General features: G+C 38.9%; 1 protein-coding gene across 1 annotated transcript in view; it reads right to left on the bottom strand.

The window, feature by feature from the left end:
• NUP210L (nucleoporin 210 like) overlaps positions 1-20,899 on the bottom strand; it is a 90,637-nt gene extending 69,738 nt beyond the window's left edge. The window contains exons 1-7 of the mRNA XM_024573299.4: positions 19,838-20,899; positions 18,234-18,370; positions 11,298-11,429; positions 10,293-10,383; positions 9,550-9,700; positions 3,216-3,348; positions 2,417-2,575 (exon numbers count right to left, since the gene is read on the bottom strand). Of these exons, the coding sequence (XP_024429067.2) occupies positions 2,417-2,575; positions 3,216-3,348; positions 9,550-9,700; positions 10,293-10,383; positions 11,298-11,429; positions 18,234-18,370; positions 19,838-20,037 (1,003 nt within the window). The 5' untranslated portion in view covers positions 20,038-20,899. The remainder of the gene's footprint in view (positions 1-2,416; positions 2,576-3,215; positions 3,349-9,549; positions 9,701-10,292; positions 10,384-11,297; positions 11,430-18,233; positions 18,371-19,837) is intronic.
• Positions 20,900-21,016: the final 117 nt, after the last annotated feature.

Below are 21,016 nucleotides of genomic sequence, written 5' to 3'. Positions count from 1 at the left end.
TTTGAAAGACTATATAAACAACTCTGTACCAATCTAGGTTGGATTCTGATTAGATACTCTAATATAATACTCATAAAATATAAGAGTAGAAGAAATCCAGAAATACAACATTCCTTTCATTTTACAGAATGAGGAAACAGATCTCCATAGGTCTCTAAACCAATTCATTTCTTTATTATCAAAATAAAACATCTTCCTTCCATCTAATCCTTCCACCTACTCTGAATCTCATTCTCTCTTGCCCCTCAGAAATGTTGCACTTCTCTCCCATATCTCGGCCATCTCTCTATTTACCTTACAGATATGTTCAAGGTTCCCCTACCTTACAGTTCTCATGTCTTTTTCAAACTTCTGCCTTGTTTTTCTCCTCCTTTTCAAAGCCAAGCTGTTTATAATTGACAAAGTAAGCCAAGACTTCCTAGTACTTTAGTCTCTATCTTTATCTCGGTCTTTATCTCTACCTGCTTCACTGGAGGAACATTCTCTGTACATTCTTCGCTTGGTTACCATGAAGCTCCTCTCTCCTGGTTCTCCTATTACTTTTCAAACGTTCCTTCTCAGCCTCCTCTAGAGTTTCTCTTCTTCCATGTGAACCGTAAAAGCTGGTATGAAACAGTTTTGTCTTTGGCCCTCTCCTCTTCCCACTCTATATCCCTCATAGATGATTCTGTCTACAACGACAACTTCACCTATCACCTATCTATAAACTAATTAACTTTCAAATATCTATCTTCATTCTGAATTTTTCTCCTCCAGACCTAGTAAAAATTTCTACTTGAATGCCATGCAGATAATTCAAGTCAACATGCAAAAAAACTGAACTAGTTTTCTTTTCCCTCAAACCTGTTCCTTCTCTTATACTGCTCGTCTTTATGAATAGTACCACCAGCACCCTAAGCCAGGTGCTGGAACAAATTATAAATAGTCACCATCCATGTCCTCAAGAAACACATAAATAGATAAATATAATGTATTTGAATATTTACTACTTTGGAAAAATAAATATAAACAGAATTTTTAAAAAAGATCTTGTAAGTCTGCCTGGGGAATTCAGAAAAGTGGGGCTCTTCAAAGTCATTAATAGTTACTGAGCCCCAACTGTGTGTTTGGGCTCAGTAATATTAATGACTTTGTTTTGTAGATCTTATTGTATTTACTGACTAATATTCTAGGCACCTTAAAATTACTAGAGAACAAAGCACTTTGGCTCAAACACCTTCCTTAATATTTTTCAGACAGATAATATAATCAGCTAATTAACAGTATTCTAGAAGAAATGCTGTGTCTTTCAAGTCTGATGGGTTCTAACTCTGAGTGAGCCTACTAGACCCTACATAATTCACTCCCTCCCCTGTTCTAGTTCATCTGCTACTACTTTCCCCAGACTCTGCACTTCAGGCTCAGTGTCTTCCTTGCTCTTCTTTAAACATGCCAAATATGCCCCTGCTTCAGAACCTTTCCAAGTTTTACTTCCTCCTTCTGAGGAGGAAGAGCCTTCTGAGGCTCTTTCATCCAGACATCTGAATGGCTTACTGCTCCAATGTCACCTTATCAAAGAAGACTCCCCTAACTACCCTCAGTAAAATAGTAGTCTGTATCCCCAGAGCTTAGAATTGTTCTGCATATAGTAGGAATAAAATATTTGCTGAATAAGTTAATTTCTTTCAGCCCTGGCTGGGATAGCTCAGTGGATTGAGTGCTGGCCTGTGAACCAAGGGGTCGTCGGTTTGATTCCCAGTCAAGGGCACATGCCTGGGTTGCAGGCCAGGTCCCAGGTTGGGGGTACTTTCTCTCCCTCTCTTTCTCCCTCCCTTCCCCTTTCTCTAAAAGTAAATAAATACATAAATAATTTTTAAAAATTAATTCATTTCAGATACAGATATTAAAAATAAGAAATATTTCAAAATCAAACACTGAGGTATGGAATCCAAATGCTTCCATTTTCTGAGAATTTAAACATTCATTCTGCTTTGTTTCCATCAACTGTATCAGAGTTCTATGTATGTTTCTTTGTTATACCCTTACACAGCAGGTTTAGTAAATTTTAAAAAATTACTCTCAACTGAAACAAATATTAACCAACCATGTTTTCTGAATTATTCATGTAGAAATAGTAAAGAAAAGATTAATAAAACTCATATAAGTTCCTCCAAACTCTGTTTTCCCCAGCCTCATAATTTGACTGAGGTTGCAAATAAGCACTAAGGCAACAGACCCTAAGTTCCACCTACTCTTTTCTGTACCTACACTTTGTTAGAAATTACGACAATAATCACTTATAGTTTGTTAAAAATAACACCTATAGAAAATAAGTGTAGTAGCATTATAATCTTTCAACAAATTATTTTACCAAGGAGCATGTCTAGCATGCTCAGGGAAAGGTAGATTGGTGGCCCAAACTTGAACAAAAGGATACTTTTATGGACAAAGATAAGATTAGTTTGGCCCAGTTGGACAGCAGTCACCACAACTGTTTTCTCATCCAGTAAAGCCACTTTTCCAGAAAGAGACTCATTATATGCAACTTTATGGTCTTGTAATTCCAGTGTATAATGTTCCAGGGGAAATTCCATATCTGTAAGACACAAGAAACAAAAATAGGAGAGCAGCCATTCCAACAGACAATAGAACATTGTTGCATTATACAAGGAAAATCAGGAAGCAGGCCTAGAGAAGAGTATGATCTGCTTCCAATTTCCTTCCCACTATGATGAATTTCTACATGTAGCCATTGCGGGTGGGGGCGGTTACTGCATGAGTTCATTGTTGGTATTGCTTGTATTCGTACATCCAGTGAACTGAGAGTAGCAGAAGGAATCCCCACTAGGCAAGTTAGAAAAAGATTAATGTTAATGGAGTCAATGCACACTTTATAAACTCAATAGCACTTTTAGGGTCGATAGAGTATTAAGTTTTTAGTTAATAAACTGAATTTCTCAAGAAACAACATTTGCAAAGATCATTCAAGTTCCTCTGGTAAAGTTTCTTCACTTGCCTTATAGAAGCTAGTAAATTTTTGGTTCACAGAATTCAGATGCTTGTGATCACTGAAGCTATGGGGACTATCTCTGTATAGTATTAGCTCTAGTATAGCAATCAGGGAATCCTTTAAAACAAAATCTGAAAACATTTGCATACATAATATGGAGTTGCTTCTCTTGTCAGCAGAAAGGATTTGGGAAATGTTAGTCTTAGAAAAAGATAAATCACATTACCTGTCACTCTTCCCTGAACCATTTTTGCAACTCGGTATTTAATGTATGTTCCTACTAAGAGATAAATATCATGGGATGGTATAAGAAATACATTCTCCAAAACAAGCAGACGTATCAAGGCTGCTGCCACTTTCTTCTAAAAGAGGAAGGAAAAAAAAACAAAGTTTCCAAACTTGAGGCAAAATCCTAAAGGCCATATTCCTTGTTAAAGTTTACTTCTTGTAAGTTTCTGTTAAAATATTTTATAAAGAGCCATGGCTGGTGCAGCTCAGTGGATTGAGTGCTGGCCTGAAAATCAGAGTCCCCAGTTCAATTCCCAGTCTAGGGTACATGCCTGGGTTATGGGCCAGGTATCCAGCAGGTGGTGTATGAGAGGTAACCACACATTGATGTTTCTCTCCTTCTTTTTCTCCCTCCCTTCCCCTCTCTAAAAATAAATAAAATATTTTTTAAAATAAAATATTTTATAAAGACTTAAAAAATGCTTTCCTAATCACAAATCATAATTTGAGTTAACCTTAAAAAATGATCATAAATCTTAATACTGTATTAACCTTTTTAAAAATATATTTTATTGATTATGCTATTAGAGTTGTCCCATTCCCCCCCCCTTTATTCCCCTTTGGCCTGCACACCCCCTCCCACTTGCATTCCCCACTTTAGTTCATGTTCATGGATCAGACATATAAATTCTTTGGCTTCTTCATTTCCTATACTATTCTTAACCTCCCCCCTGTCTATTTTCTACCTACCATTTATGCTACTTATTCTCTGTACCTTTTACCCCCCTCCCCTGTTCCCACTCCCCCACTGATAACCATCCATGTGATCTCCACTTTTGTGATTCTGTTCCTGTTCTAGTTGTTTGCTTAATTTGTTTTTGTTTTTTTTAGTTTTGGTTGTTAATAGCTGTGTTTTCATTTTAGTGTTCATATTTTTTATCTTCTTTTTCTTACATAAGTCCCTTTAACATTTCATATAATAAGGGCTTGGTGATGATGAACTCCTTTAACTTGACCTTACCTGGGAAGCACTTTATCTGCCCTTCCATTCTAAATGATAGCTTTGCTGGATACAGTAATCTTGGATGTAGGTCCTTGCCTTTCATGACTTGGAATACTTCTTGCCAGTCCCTTCTTGCCTGTAAGGTCTCTTTTGAGCTGATAGTCTTATGGGTACTCCTTAATAGGTAACTGTCTCCTTTTCTTTTGCTGCTTTTAAGATTCTCTCCTTATTTTTAATCTTGGCTAATGTAATTATGATGTTCCTTGGTGTGTTCCTCCTTGGGTCCAGCTTCCTTGGGACTCTCTGAGCTCCCTGGACTTCCTGGAAGTCTATTTCCTTTGCCAGATTGGGGAAGTTCTCCTGCATTATTTTTTCAAATAAGTTTTCAATTTCTTGCTCCTCCTTTTCTCCATCTGGCACCCCTACGATTTGGATGTTGGAACGTTTAAAGTTGTCCCACAGGTTCCTAAGCCTCTCCTCATTTTTTTGAATTCTTGTTTTTTCATTGTCCTGGTTGAATGTTTCTTTCTTCCTTCTGCTCCAAACCGTTGATTTGAGTCCTGGTTTCCTTCCCATCTCAGTTGGTTCCCTGTAGATTTTTCTTTAGTTCACATAATGCGACCTTCATTGCTGCCTGGGTCTTTTTTATGCTGTTGAAGTACCCAGTGAGTTTCTGGAGCATCCTGATAACCAGTGTTTTGAACTGTGTATCTGACAGGTTGGCTAACTCTTTGTCGCTTAGTTGTATTTTTTCTAGAGCTTTGAACTATTCTTTCATTTGGGCCTTTTTTTTTGTCTCTGTGCGCCTGTTATGTAGTAGGGGCAGAGCCTTAGGTGTTCACCAGGGCAGGGCAACCCACGTTGCTGCAATGTGATGCTGTATGTGGGGGAGGGGTCTGAGAGGGAACAATACCACTTGCTCTGCTCTCTGCTTGTTTTCAGTCACTTCCTCCGCTACCCACAAGCAAATTAGGCCCTTCTGGTGCTGATTCCTGGTCGGTGGGTTTGTGTGAGTTCTAGGACCATGTGGGTCTCTCCAATGAACTCTCCTGTGAGGCTGGGAGTTTCTCCCACTGCTGTCTCAACCCCCACAGGTGTTTTCAGTCAGAGGTTTGAGGCCTTATTTCCCCTTGCTGGAACCCTGGGTTGAGCTGTCTGTCTTGCTCCCCAGTTGTTTCTCCCAGTTTATCTTCACAGGAATGTGGGACTGCCAGCCACCACCTTGCCACAAGTCCTGTCCACCCGGCTGCCTGACTCTGCCCCTCCTACTGGTCTGGATGAATGTTTCTTCTTTGACTCTTTGATTGTCAGACTTCCATACAGTTTGATTTTCTGTCAGTTCTGGTTCTTTTTGGCTTTTAAATTTGTTGTTGTCCTTCTTTTGGTTGTGTGAGGAGGCACAGTGGGTCTACCTATGCCTCCATATTGGCTGGAAGTTCAAAATGTTTACTTTTTAATGGTGTTTTTTTGCATGGAACTGCCCACAACCTCAAATACTTGCAGTGGAGGTATTAATCAAGCATCGTAGGACTACTGTATTAACTTTCTAAGTCACTCAAACTAAGAATAAAAAAATGATGAGCATTCTAAAGGAGAAGAGTAGGTAAATAAAAAGGCAAGTATGCTAAAATGAGAAAAAGTAAGACTTGACTGTTACACCACAGAAATTCTTTTAACCAAACTCCAACTGACTTTCCAGATTAAGTTACCCTCTATCCCCTGTTGAACATTTTGATTCTTGTGAAGGCTTACCCAACACAAGAATAGTAGGCTGCTCTCTAGGATGTCCACACACTTGTGTTCCTTCCACTTCCATTAAATGCTTCCCAAAGACATTTGTTTTTTCCCAAACAGATTTATGCCAGTTGCACTTTTAATTATAATTACATTTAAATAAACCATGAATGCAAAAATAGAGAGGCTGTTTCTACAAAAAAATTTAAATGTTTTGAAAAGTTAAAAGCAACCTGCCCTATGGAAAGACACTTCCAGTCAAGATGGTGGCATAGGTAAACATGGCTCGCCTCCTCGCACAACCACATCAAAATTACAACTAAACTATACCATCACTAAACAACCATCACTGAGAACCATCAGAAATTCAGTTCAATGGAAGTCTGACAACTACAGAATTAAAGAAACCACATCCATCCAAACTGGTAGAAGAGGCAGAGATTTGGAACCCATATCCAAGTGTGGTAGATAAAATCTCAGGAAGAATATCTCAGGACCAAGGAGTCCCAGACTCACACCAGGTCTCCTAGCCCAGGGTTCCAGAGCCAGTAAGGTAAGTCCCCATAATTTCTGGCTGCAAAAACCAGCAGGGATTGACTTGGTGGAAGAAACTTCTGGAGTCCCAAACAGTTCTTCTAAAGATCCCACACAAAGACCTACTCAGACTTACTCCCTCTGAGCTCCAGCACTGGGACAGCAGCTTGAAAGATACAGGTGGCATACAGGGAGAAATTGAAGTGTCTGGCATCAAGGCAAGAGCTGGGGGTCAGCTTTCTCCCAGACAGAAAGGCAGGCTGAGGCCACTGTCCCTTTTCTGAACCCTCCCCACATGGAACCACAGAGCTGGCAGGCTGGTGTCATAAGAGACTCCATCAACCTGGCCAACACTGTTTGCCCCACCCTGGAGATCCCCAGAAACTCCATTCCACTCTACTTACAGGCCCACCCAAACTGCTTTTCCATATGAATGGCTGGCTTTGGCTCATGCTTCACAATTCCTAAATCCTATCAAATGAGCAACAGCCAGTCTCAGTGAGCCCCCAGCCCCCATACCTCTTGCTAAGTGGCCCCAGGTCCAGCACTAGCAGCTGCCAGCCTAGATTCACAACTTGGCTTAACCTGGGAATTGCTAAGCCCAGCACAAGTAGCAATCATCTCATATTGCTTTATAGCTCAGGCAGGGTGGCCTCAGCAAAACACAGGTGAGGGCTGACCATGGCCTGCACTACCTGGGAAACCCCAGATCCTGTGCACTCAGTGGGCAGCTACAGACCATGTTGGAGAACCACCACCCTGACCCCAAACAACTGATCCTCCACAGAGGGCAGAGATTGGTGGTCAGTGGTCACAGCCAGTCCTTGCAGCTGACTGGCCTGGGTAAATCCCTCCCATTGACCTGACAACAGCAACCAAGGCTCAACTACAAGAGGAGGGTGTACACAGCCCACACAAAGAGTACACTTTGAGTACCCTTTGGGTGATAAAGGGGGCTGTGCCACTGGACCCTGCAGGACACCTACTACATTAGGCCACACTACCAAAACAGGGAGTCATAGCAACTTTACGTAATACATAAAAACAAATATGGAGAGACTGTCAAAATGAGGAGACAAAGAAACATGCCACAAATGAAAGAACAGATCAGAACTCCAGAAAAAGAGCTAAACAAAATGGAGGTAAGCAATCTATCAGATGCAGAGTTCAAAACACTGATTATAAGGATGCTGAAGGAACTTAGTGAGGATCTCAACAGCATAAAAAAGATCTAGTAAGAAACAAAGGATACACTAATTGAAACAAAGAATAATTTACAGGGAAACCACAGTAGAGTGGATGAAGCCAAGAATCAAATCAAAGATTTGATATGTAAGGAACAAAAAACACTGGATCAGAACAAAGAGAAGAGCCCTGGCTGGTGTGACTCAGTGGATTGAGTGCCAGTCTGTGAACCAAAGGGTCGGTGGTTCGATTCCCAGTCAGGGCACATGCCTGGGTTGCAGGCTAGGTCCCCAGTATGGGGTGCATCAGAGGCAACCACACATTGATGTTTCTCTCCCTCTCTTTTCCCTCCCTTCCCATCATTCTAAAAATAAATAAATAAAATCTTAAAAAAAAAACCAAGAAGAAAAAAAGAATACAAAAAAATGTGGACAGTATAAGCAGCCTCTGGGACAACTTCAAGAGTTCCAACATTCACATCATAGGGGTGCCAGAAGACGAAAAGAGCAAGAAATTGGAACTCTATCTGAAAAAATAATGAATGAAAACTTTCCTAATTTGGTGAAGGAAATAGACATGCAAGTCCAGGAAGCACAGAGTCCCAAACAAGATGGATGCAAGGAGGACCACTCCAAGACACATCATAATTAAAATGCCAAAGGTTAAAGATAAAGAGGGAATCTTAAAAGCAGAAAGAGAAAAGCAATTAGTTACCGACAGGGGAGTTTCCATAAGACTGTTAGCCGATTTCTCTAAAGAAACTTTGCAGACTAGAAGGGATTGTCAAGAAATATTCAAAGTCATGAAAAGTGGAGATTCACAGCCAAGATTTCTCTATTCAGCAAAACTATCATTTAGAATGGAAGGGCAGATAAAGGGCTTCTCAGACAAAAAACTAAAGGAGTTCATCATCACCAAACCATTATTATATGAAATGTTAAAGGGACTTATTTAAGTAAAAGAAGATCAAAACTATGAACAATAAAATGGCAAAAAATACATATCTATCAACTATTGAATCTAAAAAACAAATTAAGCAAACAAGAAGAACAGACAGTATCATGGGTACAGAGAGCGTTTTGATGATTGCCAGGTGGGAGGGGGTGTGGGGGAATGGCTGAAGAGGTGAGGGGACTAAGAAGTATAAATAGTAAGAAAAAAACAAAGAAGTACAAGTAGGTAGTTACAGAATAACCATGGGGACATAAAGTACAGTATAGAAAATTGAGTAACCCAAGAACCTATTAGCAAGACATATGGACATGAACAATGGTGTGGGGATTATCTGAGGGAGTGGGGGTTGCTGGGTGGAGGGGGCGAAGGGGAAAAAACAGGACAACTGTAATAGCATTATCAATAAAATATAATTTAAAAAAAGAAAAAGAAATTCTAAAAGAAAGTTGCTAAAATGTGCTGCTATCAAATTAGGTGTAGGTGAGAAATGTAAAAATCCTTGAAGAATATAAAATTATGTACTTAAATTGCTTCACACATGTCTAATTTTTCACTTGACTATGAAATAAAATGAAAATGAAAACATAAAGAAACTAGAAACTGTAATTTATGCAAGAAAGAGTATGTTTATTTCTAACCAGTGAACTCGTGGTCAAAGAAAGGTCTTGGACGTACCCCAAAGGATTAGTGAATAAAATGCAGTTATATGTTTTAACAGAAAACAACAGTTGAATTTGTAATTAGGTAATAAAATGTAAAGACAATTTTTTTTTATGTTTACCCTCCTCAAATAGCTTTTTTAATTGAACAACTATTGGCCCAAGTTATATCAGGTTAGAAAGCTTCTACTATAGATAAACATAAGAAACTATTTTATGTAGGCAAGACTAGTAAATGAAAGTTTATAGCATAAACTTTTTACCTTATAAAATGATTCATATATTCGAACTTTTACAACAGCAGCACCAGTTCTAATCCCAGACACTAAAATTATATCTCCTTGTTTCCCTTCTTTTTCCATCTCAGTTATATACGCTGGGGGAGAATATTCTGCTTCAGAGTATTTTAGAATCCTAAAGAGATTCAAAATAAGTTTGCTTATTGTTTCCTTTCTATTAAAAGCAAACAATCGATCAGTCTTCTTCCAAAAGGCACTAAGCAACTTTAAACATGTACTCTTCAATATCTATACAGTGTAAAAAATTTTTAAATTTGTTTCTCACAAGAACTAGACTGAAGAAAATGTACCTCTGGCTAAAACTGTTGTTGGACCAAAACTTGGACTGTCTGAGAGCTATTTCTTGATACTGAAGACAAAATTTCATACTATTTCCCACTTATTGTACTTCAGCACATACAGATAGCTTGAACAACAGAATGGCCCCAAGATACACCTGACTCAAATAATTGCACAGTCCTGAGTGCATGAACTCCGGTGCAGTAGTGTAAATTAAACTGTCATAAACATACCTATATCCATAGCATCCTATATCCTACATCCTACTATATGTATCCAAGACACTTCCCTCTGGTAAATGTATATGTTCCAAAAAAAGTCTAGACAACAGGGTTATCAAAGCCCACACAAATGGTTGCTGTTCAGTGTGCCACAAAGGCTGGTGTCTCCTTCAGAGTCAGATGGTTTAGGTTAGGTTTCAGCGTTACCTAATTTTGTTAGACAGTTCTCCTGATGACTCGTTATCCTGGGCAATGCGCCACTCAAACATCATCCCTGCCAAACTACTAAAAGTATTTCCTGCAGAGCAAGTCAAAAGCAGACAAGACAGAATTACATATACAAAAACATTCAGGCATCTTTAGCTAGAAAGGAAAACCTAAATGGAAACTTATTTTAGGGCTCTTTCATTAACAAATAGAAACACTTGTCATTAATGAATTAAAACACTTATGCCAGGAAGATCCCCACATAAACAATGTAAGTGCTATTGCTGCACAACCTTTCTGAAAGCAAAAAGGACTCAAGATGATTAACTTCTGGTTGACAAAAATGATGCCACTTTTTCTGTTACTTTTTACATAAAGGCCACCTGTCGTCTACCTCAGGGTTTATAAGCACCCTTAAATTCTGGTCCCTTCAAGAAAAATTTTATAAAATTGAGATACTAGAATAGTTTAATGCATTCATGTTTCAGATTTAAACAAAAATTATTCTTTACTGAATAGTTTAGAAAGAGGCAGTAACTTTGTATGTTTTAAATGTATTACATTAGCATAGTGTATTAAAAGCAATATAAAATCAGGGTCAAGAAAGAAAAATTTAACATCATAAAACTTTTTCACAGGTTTACATTTTATTCTCCTGGCCAATACAAAATGGACTGGTCAGAACAAAGCTAGCAATAAATATCAGAAAATGTTCTTAATTGCTGATGTAGGGACCATTAGCAGAAGTTAAGTGGCAGAATTTGGATATTCAAGAAAACTTCCAAGATAACCAATAATTAAATATAGCAGGAAAAATTATGAAAGTATTAGCTAATGCACTGAACTATACTCAGAATTATTAACTCTTCATGTAATAGGCTATATATGAGAAAACAAATATTATTTCAAAACTTTTATCTCTCAAGCTTCTGTTTCCAAGTACTAGACACAAAGGAGTATTACTTTATTTTAAGTAATTTTGTTGAATCCTATGAAGTTCTTTACCTTCAGCATCCAATGCCCTCACCATCAGTTCCAGGGGTGAATCATCTACATACAGTTCCCGAGTTCGAGATATAATTTCAATGCTGTTTATCACATCAACCTTAACATCACAGCGCAGTTCGTGGTCAGTCACTACGATGAACCCAAAAACTGACAATTTAATTCAACAGGTCATGAATCTATTAAATGTCTTAAACATTCAGAAGCTTATTCTAAATATTATGAAAAAGAAAGGTCGTAACAGTTGCTTTCACCCTAAGGAAGAAAACAGCATAATGACAAAATATAACAGCTTCTGTTTGTAATAAGAGACACTAGACCAGTAGCTCCCAAACACTGATGTACTGTGATGTTTTCATTCATCCATGGAAAAATGAAGAAAGTAATTTTAAAATAGCAAGGAATTAAATTTGTTCACTTTAAAGGACTCTATTTTATTCTTACGTTCTTACTTTTGAAGTATTAAAATGTTTTTCTTTTTCTCTTTATTTTTAAAATTTATTTATTTATTTTTAGATAGAAGGGAAGGGAGGGAGAGAGGCAGAGAAACATCAATGTGTGGTTGCCTCTAATGCGCCCCCTACTGGGGACCTGGCCTGCAACCCAGGCACATGCCCTGACTGGGAATTGAACTGGCAACCCTTTGTTTTGCAGACTGACACTCAATCCACTGAGCCACACCAGTCAGGGCAAATGTTTTACTTTTTATGAAATTATGTTAATAGATTTCAAAAACGTGTTCAGGAAAGTAAAATGGTAGCAACCATATATTAGTCCTGCCAAAAAGTTTCTACTTTTTCAGTTTTTTCCCTTCTGGACCATGAGATTAAAAAGCTTGGGAACCATGTATTAGATGCAACAAGAGTTAAGTCAATATAGCCATATTTGAAACAGTACAGAATGAAATAAGGGCAAAATAAAAATTTTGTTCTATCTTGTTTTAAATTTTCTTATTTATTGATATGAGAGAGGCAGGGAGAGAAGGCGGAGAGGAAGGAAGGGGGAGAGAGAGAGAGAGAGAGAGAGAGAGAGAGAGAGAGAGAGAGAAATATCAATTTGTTTTTTCACTTATTTATGCATTCATTGATTCTTATATGTGCCCTGACCAGGAATTGAACCCACAACCTTAGAACATTGGGATGATGCTCCAACAAACTGACTACACAGCTAGGGCTGTTTTATATCTTTTAATAATACTCCCTCCTGTTACATTTACCATCTGTCACAGAACCGTCTACATAGCCACCCCATCCTGCTGTTTTAACTATATATTTTTAGGTTTAGTTTCATCTTTAAGAAACAAAAAGCAAAGTAACTACCATTGTAATACCAAAATTACTAATGGACATCAGGGGTAAACTCTATCCCCAGCTATCATACAGGTAAATACCCCCTCAAAAAAGGGTAAAAAGCATCAGAATGCTATTTCAGTAAAAGCTATACTTTCATTCACAAGAAATATAAAAATTGAATTAATTATCCTGAAACTACTTTATATTTATACTAGGGTTCAACAAGTATAGTGTAGAAAATGAGTGTCTGGTTTCTCAGTGTTGGAGAAAGATGTTACCCTGTGGTGAAGGATTGGAACCAAAGAAATCTGTATGAGCTCATGTCTATTTTAATATATATGTAGACAGACACAGAAATATATATATGTGTATATACATGGGTTAGTATACAGACATGTGTTTCCTAGCACTGTCTGCTGAGAGGGCCTAGAAGCAGTGACACTCCAGTAGCAACAAGCGCACCACCAACCAGATTTTGGTTTCTAAATACAGTTCTCTAACAAAAAGAACCAGGATTCCTTGAGGAAAAGGATGGGCAGGGAAAACACAAGATGGGCCTGGCTCATTTTGTAATGCTAAAAAGTAAGAAAGTACTAAAATGAATGAATCAATCAATCAGTTAATTAATTAATTAAGACAAGGGCAAACCCAAAGGACACAGGGACAACCTGAAAGAGCTCCCAATAGCCAAAACTAGGAAAACTGGAATAACAAAATATGATAGTATGGAATTATAAACAAAAAATAAGCCCTGGCTGTTGTGGCTGAGTGAATTAAGCACCGGCCTATGAACCAAAAACTCACTGGTTAGAGTCCCAGTCGGAGCACATTGCCTGGGTTGCCAGCCAGGTCCACAGGTAGGGGTGTGCGAGAGGCAACCATGTATCTCTCACATATTGATGTTTTTCTCCCTCCCTTCCCTTCTCTCTAAAAAAGTAAATAAATAAATTCTTAAAAAAATAAAATAAAACAAATACCCACAAGTCCATACTATATAATGAATGGATAAATAATTGAAAAGTTATTTGAAAGACATCTTTCTTACAGAAGAATGCCATTAATAAGTGTGGTAAGAATGAGGGAAATAGAAAATCACCCGTAACACCACAGTAATAATTGCTACAGGCAAGATGCATGGATAAATGCTAAACTTGGTGGGTGAAACTTTTAAAAGAACAGGATATATCAAAGTGTCTCTCCCAAATATTTATTAATTCCTGTGGTAGTTTTAATATATATCCACAAATCCTTTGACATTTCTCACTCCAGGAGCTGAAGCTTAATTTCACTTCCTTTGAATGTGAGCTGAACTTGGTGGTTATTAAAAAAAAAAAAAAAAGATCTTATTTATTTATTTTTAGAGAGGGGGGAGGGAAGGAGAAACATCAATGTGTGAGAGACATTGATCAGTTGCCTCTCACAAGCCCCAACTGGGGACCTGGCCTGCAACCCAGGCATGTGCCCTGACTGGGAAATCAACGACCTTTCCGTCAAAGCTTTGCAAGAGGAAGCCCAACCCACTGAGCCACACTAGTCAAGGCCCTTGGAGAATTTTTTTTTTTAATGAATAGCATATGGAAAGAGGAAAATGATAACTTTATAGTGGAGAAACCTGATAGACACTACCTTAAGCAAGTGATCACTAGTAATAAATCTGTTGATATACAGATTTAATACAATGCAATTTCCCCTGATATAATGCAATGAGAAAGGCTCTTCACTTCTGTGGTTTTCTTCCTAAAAATCTATAACTCAGTCTAATCATCAGAAAGTACCAGACAAACCCAAACTGAGAGACATTAAATGTAAGGTCATGAAAGACAAAGAAACACTGGGAAACGGTCACAGATCAGAGGACAAAGGAAACATGACAAGTTACTTTAGCAATGTGGTGTCTTGGATCAACTCCTAGAATGGGAGAAGGGACATTAGTGAATCATTAGGGGGAACTGGGTAAAGGGTATATGGGAACTCTTGTACTATCTGCATCTCTTCTGTGAGTCTAGAATTACTTTGAAATAAAATGTTTCATATTTTAAATTGACATTCCACTTAATTAACATTTACCTGAAGAACAGAACCTGAGGTTAAAATAATTAAAGATCAAAATATATGCTGTATGGACAAGAACCAAGAAAATAAATCTCAGAGGATCTGCTGGTAGAATATACCATTAAGGAAGTATTCCAAGGATGACAAAGGAAGAAAGGGTGAGCTTAGGTAATATAACTAGGCACTAGAGAATCTAGCACTAATTAAATAGGGAATTAAATCCCTTTCTTCTGTGGAGAATTGTGCTGGGCAGTGACAAAATAGAAGCAGCTGTGAGCTCACATAAAATATGAAAAACTTTCTGCAATAGTGTCTGCTTACCTGACTACTTCAATAGCAGAAAGCTTTTCAATACAGGGCCACTGACCATAAAGAAAAAAATTACCTTGCATGCCCTGGCTGGTGTGGCTCAGTAGACTGAGTGCTGGCCTGTGGACCAAAGGGTTGGCAGTTCAATTCCCAGTCACAGCACATGCCTGGGTTGAGGGCCGGGTCCCCATTTAGGGGCACACGAGAGGCAACCACACATTGATGTTTCTCTCCCTTTCTTTCTCCCTCACTTCCCCTCTCTCTGAAAGTAAATAAATAAAATCTTTAAAAAAGAAAAGAAAAAAATTATCTTGGAGAATTACAAGTAAACTGAGAGTGATTAGGAGAACTATGAAACATTTGATTTAACTACTTTTAAAGAAATGTTTATTAAATAATATAATGAATATTCTTATTTACATGTCCATATTACTTCAGGTCCATACAGAGGTGAGGTGATAAAGAAAGAAAAAGGGATGAGATAGAGAGGAGGAGAGTTAATCCAGGGAGATAAATAAGGAAGGAGAAAAAAAAAGATAATGAACTCGGGATGAGAGAATCAAAGAAATGCAGAGCCAGAGGCAAAAAAAGAGGGAGCAGAAATGGCAAATGTTCCCTGCTGCCCTGATTCTCATTTATTCTAGCTTCCAATCAACTCCTCTTGACAATATGATTAGAAGCTACTGCAGCAACTAATCAATCAGTAAGTACTTATTAAACATCAACCACATGCTGAGCACAGTGCAAAAAGTACTGATCACCCCATTTCACCTCGATGAAATCCTGCAGGTGTACAAACCCTTTTTTCATCGTAGGTGTGAGAGATTTTTCTCCTAAAGTTATCTTCAAACTCCTCTACTATCCTGAATCTAAGGTCAAAAGTCCAGACTTCCTATTACAAAAGGCATATTAATATATTTATAGACTGTATCTGGAAGAATACAGAGAAGTGGTTGCCTCTTAGAGAAATGAAACTGGAGAAAAATTGACTCTTCACTATGTAACCTTTTATATTCTTTGAAGGCTTTATCAAATGAAGGTAATGCCTAATCAAAACACACACACACACACGCCAAAATGAAAAGATCCATCACTCTTAGCAAATTGAGTATGCCCACCTCAAGTCTCTCACCTCTATCCATCATATCTGTCATAGGCACTAATTTTCTTTACTACACTATCACCAAAAAGGTAAAGAAAATTCTAAGCACCTAAATACCAATGTAGTGCTTCAATCTTTTTACCTTTACAGATACCTTATAATTAACAGGCAATTCAATTTGCCAGATGAATGGACAATTTCTTTCAGGCATGCACTTCCCTTTCAAAATGTTCTCTCCCTCTCCACCCCAACCCCTCCCCTTTCCGTGTGCCAGTTCCCACTCAGGTGAAGGTGCACCTGGGAGGACACTGGCACTGATCATTGGGAGGCTCCATCATCTACATACACAAGTGTATTAAAAGCAAAATATTAATCTTGGGAAAGTTGATTTAAAAGATACTTAACTTTGGAATATTTACAAGTCAGATAAAATTAAGCTAAGAGCCTGACTTGACATTTTTCCTAGCAATTGTGTGAATGAATCATTGGATATTAGAAAGAATTCATGTAGTTAAGAGTAACTACATTAAAAATTGCCCATGTGGCCAAAGCAAGGCTCCTTTTCTGACCTTGGTATTCTCCTCTATCCACCGCAGATGTTCTGCATGGTATGATCCTCAGAGTCTCACCCTTGAAAATATCATGCAATATTTCATTGATTCTAAGCCATGAGTGTCTCACTTTTTGACATTTTACTATCTCTGAAATTGGAATTTCATCTTACAACTGATGACATCTTACAATTTTCACCAGCCAGGCAGTAGTCATGACATAGCTGTCACTGAACATGAAAAGGGCCAGCGCCAAAACTTGTAGACTGGGTATTAGCAGTTGGAAGAAAATCTGGGGGACAATAGTGGACACTTTTTTTATCCCCTAGGAACCAAATAGTAGGGAGACAGGGTGGGAAAGCCAGTGACTCATGTGCTAGGAGCCTTCCCAACGCTGCAGACAAAAAGTCATTAGCTCTCTGTGATTGCAAAGCCAACTTAAGGGTTCAGAACTTAGAGCTTTTAGGTGATTTTGTTTTTAATTGATTCTTTTAATAAATGCCACATCATGAACAGTCTTGGTGGCACAGAGGAAGATGTCGTGGGAATAAACACAGATGTTGATTCCCAGTCAAAAAGTGATTCAGATGAGGCAGAAATGTTAAGATGGATTTAGGAGTACCTTAACCAGTTCATTTTATTTATATTTTCCTTTTTCTTAGGCATGAGAGTGATGTATAATAAAAATAACCATCTAGCCCTGACCAGTGTGGCTCAGTTGGTTGGGCACAGTCCCACAAAGCGAAAGGTCGCTGGTTGGATTCCTAGTCAGGGAACACGCCTGGGTTGCCAGTTCTCTCCTCAGTCAGGTCAAGTGTGCGAGGCAACCAATCGATGTTTCTCTTTCTCCCTCCCTTTCCCTCTAAGAAAAAATGAAATGAAATGAAGAAAACAAAATAAAATAAAGCATTTAATTAAATCAAAGAGTTCTTCAGTAGGCATAAAGTATAAATTCTAAGTGAAGAAAAGCATAGTTTGTCAATATTTCTCTTTCTTAGAGTACATTAAAAATAGCTTTACAACAGATGGCATCTTTAACTATATGAAGTATGGTATAACAAACATCCTGAACTTCTCTTTAATAACATCGCATAGTCATTTATCAAAATATTTAAAAGTCATGCAGATATTTCTGGCCTATCGATATGGCGATGAAGTGCCAAACTCAGGGACACAAAGAGCCCTGCTCTGATTCTGGATATAAATAGCATTTCTTGAGCTGCTCTGGTCTAGTGCAGTACTTCCCAAATTTTAGTATGTATGAGACTCTCCCAGAAAGCTGGTTTTGGGCCCACACCAGAGATTCTGATACAGCAGAACTGACAGGGGGCCTAAGAATTTACACGTCTAACAAGCTCCCAGGTGATGTTAATGATATCGGTTCAAAGAACACATTTTGGGAAGTACTAGTCTTTACACTACTGCCTCTTGCCTCACTCAAAACCAATTTCAGACCTTAACACCTAAGCTATCCCCTCCTCATCAATTCAAACAACTAGAATTCCTACTTTGTATCAGGCCCCATGTCATGGGAGGGAGGGAGGGAGGGAGGAAGGAAGAAAGGAAGGATCACAGAATAGGACGCCACAATCATTTTACTGTTACTTAAGTGTGTTTTCTCTCAACATACCTATCTCTCGAGCAAGAATAATACTGCTTAGGCGTATAGGTTGGGTAGATTCAGCAATGAGTACAGCTTTTTGGGAACACAAGGTACTGTTTTCATATAAAGGCTCAACAGTTACTGCATCATGATGGGTGGAATGCCTGTCAGAATAAAATGCTTAAGGGTATGAAATAAGAATAAGTGGGTTAAAATGAACTTGATGGAACACAGATTCCTTTAGTTTGTCCATATTACATACTACCATGTGTATTTAAATGACACTCTTCAAAACAGAAACATTACTTAGGAAACAAGAGTTAAGTGGGAGAGACTGACCAGAACGTTTTCCCAATGATCCCATGGGCAAAGATGCATTTCTTCCTCAATATTTAAAATTAGATCGCAACATTCTTCCCTCGGTATATAAAAATAGGATTGATGTTGTTTCCAGTAAGGAGAGAAGGTGCTTTCTTATACTGAGAAAATGATTTTCCTTCAGTCCTAGAAACTGGCTGCTATCTGGTATCTAAGATGGAAAAGTTGCCAAAATTATGAGGTATGAGTCCACCTCAAAAAAAACATCATTAATATTTTTGGATGGATGGAATGCCTTTGAATGCAGGAAAGGTTCCTTGCATCATCCTCTCATTGAAAAAATACATCACACTGGGTTATCTTACAATTTTTCTTCCCCTATACTTCCTTTAAAAAGGGGGAGGTGAACTTCTTGCACTCTGAACAAAACTTAGTGCTTCTCTTAGGAGATGATAAAGGGAAATCTACTCTTTTTAAGATGAACCCTCTGATACCTTGGAGCCCACTTCAGTTAGGCTCCCTCACACCTTAGGTAACCACACCCCCTGTAGTTGAGTCCTCCACAGAAGAAAATCATGTCTTTCCATCCTCAGTCAGGAAGTCATCCCCCCAGAGTTGAGTACCACTCGTCCTCACAGTTCAGGAGGGTACTCTCATTTAAGGGGGAAACATATCTAACAGATCTCGTCTTCACCCATAATAAATCTTTTCATATTACAAGAATTTATACTTCATGTTCTCTGGGCCTCAGTTCCCTTATCTGTAGAACGGGAGTGATAGTACTTACTTGACTGAAAACCAAATGAGTTAATACTCGCAAAGTGCTTAGTTAAGGGCACAATACATAGTTTCACACTGAAAACGCCAGCTTATTTAGTTAGTGGGGACCCTCATACCCCAAGCCTCTCTGCTCCTAAATAAATTTCCTCTGGCCTTGGGAACTCCTCGCTCTAGTTATTTACTTTGGAAGTTCCCCACATTGGTAGCCTCCATACCTGAGGCTACCAACAGGGCTTCCCTGGACTCCCACAGTGACCACCTCTCCCAACACACACACACACACACACACAACAGGCCAATGTCACATCCTGGACATTTCTCATATAAGGCCCCGCACATGACCTGAAGATCTCGCACACAACGAGGTTAGGCCACATGCAGAAAATCTGGCCACTCCAACCCAATACTCCACCCTCCTCCCTACAGTAAAGTTACCAAATGAGCACACAGCATTCCCGTGGGGTCTTCCATTGGGTGAATCTCCCATCCTTACTGGATGGTGTGGGATGTGTACCCTTGGGATCCCCCCTCACCAAGTGTAGCAGCCCCGCTGAGCCTCCAGCAGAAAGGGAACTCGGCCGGGCTGCTGGCTGAAGGGTAGTAACACCTGTGGCACGTTAAGCTTGTGGGCCAGGGTCACAAGCAAAACCAGAAGCAGCAACAGGAGGCGATGTAGAGACAAGCAGAAAACCAGTCCCAAGTCTCGGGATGCTGGTACCCCAGAGCTAGTCATGGCGACTGCTGCGTTCAGGTTCCCCGTTCAACTACGACCGCACTCTGCTCCATCAGCCAATCCTCAGGCGAAACGTCAGCAGGAGGTGGGGCCTTCTCCTGGCTGGGAATTGTGGGATTCCCTTTACTAAAGGTTCCAGCTAGCCAGTATTATAGGAACGTTAGGCACAGTCCACGGTACCCACTTAAATATTGGATGGCATATCTAAAAATGTTTTTCTCCCATTTTAACTTCTGTTGCCTACCTTATTATTTGCCACCTAGCCCCACCCACCTTTTTTCTTTTTGGCAGTTAATTTCTATTCAGCATTGGTCTGCGCCTATTAACAGAAAAAATTTCCAGTCTTGAGTACAAACACTTAACTGATCGTTGTCAAGGAAGCTGTCATTTTTACTACGATGTCAGGTTCATGTCCACCTCAGGCCATGGTGTAGGAAATGCAGGCACTGGTGTCTCAAAAGCAACTTTGAAAGTTATCCACTCACACAGCAGGTCTCTAAGCAAATACTGAGAGTACTTCTTGTCAAATCAACTTGTTTCCTCCAAATATCCAACAGAGTATCAGCTCAAAGGCTCTCAGGGCAATTTACTAAAACCACACATTACAGGCGTATGTGATCAATGTCATATATTTAAAAGTTGTTCAAGCAGCACAGAGCCTAATAATTCCATGGTTTATAAGAATAAGAGTTGTAAAGAAAAATGTATTGCTCACCCTGAAGATGCAGTATTAAATTTAGTAACCTACAAAAGGTCTGGCACATTATGGTTTCACATCACATTTACATAATACACATTGTCTTTATTTTAGATGCTGAAACTCAATGATTTATATCAGAACACACAACTGGGAATCTCAGAGCCTAGCTTCAAACCCAGTTCTGGTCTGCTACCAAAGTGTACACTCGTAAGTCCTGTTGCTGCCACTCACAAAGTTCTTGATTTTTAACCAAAACCTCAGTTCCTGTGGAAGAAGTAC

This window comes from Desmodus rotundus, chromosome 12 (assembly GCF_022682495.2).
Source record: "Desmodus rotundus isolate HL8 chromosome 12, HLdesRot8A.1, whole genome shotgun sequence".
Lineage (NCBI taxonomy): Eukaryota > Metazoa > Chordata > Mammalia > Chiroptera > Phyllostomidae > Desmodus > Desmodus rotundus.
This window is presented reverse-complemented; position numbering and strand designations above follow the sequence as displayed.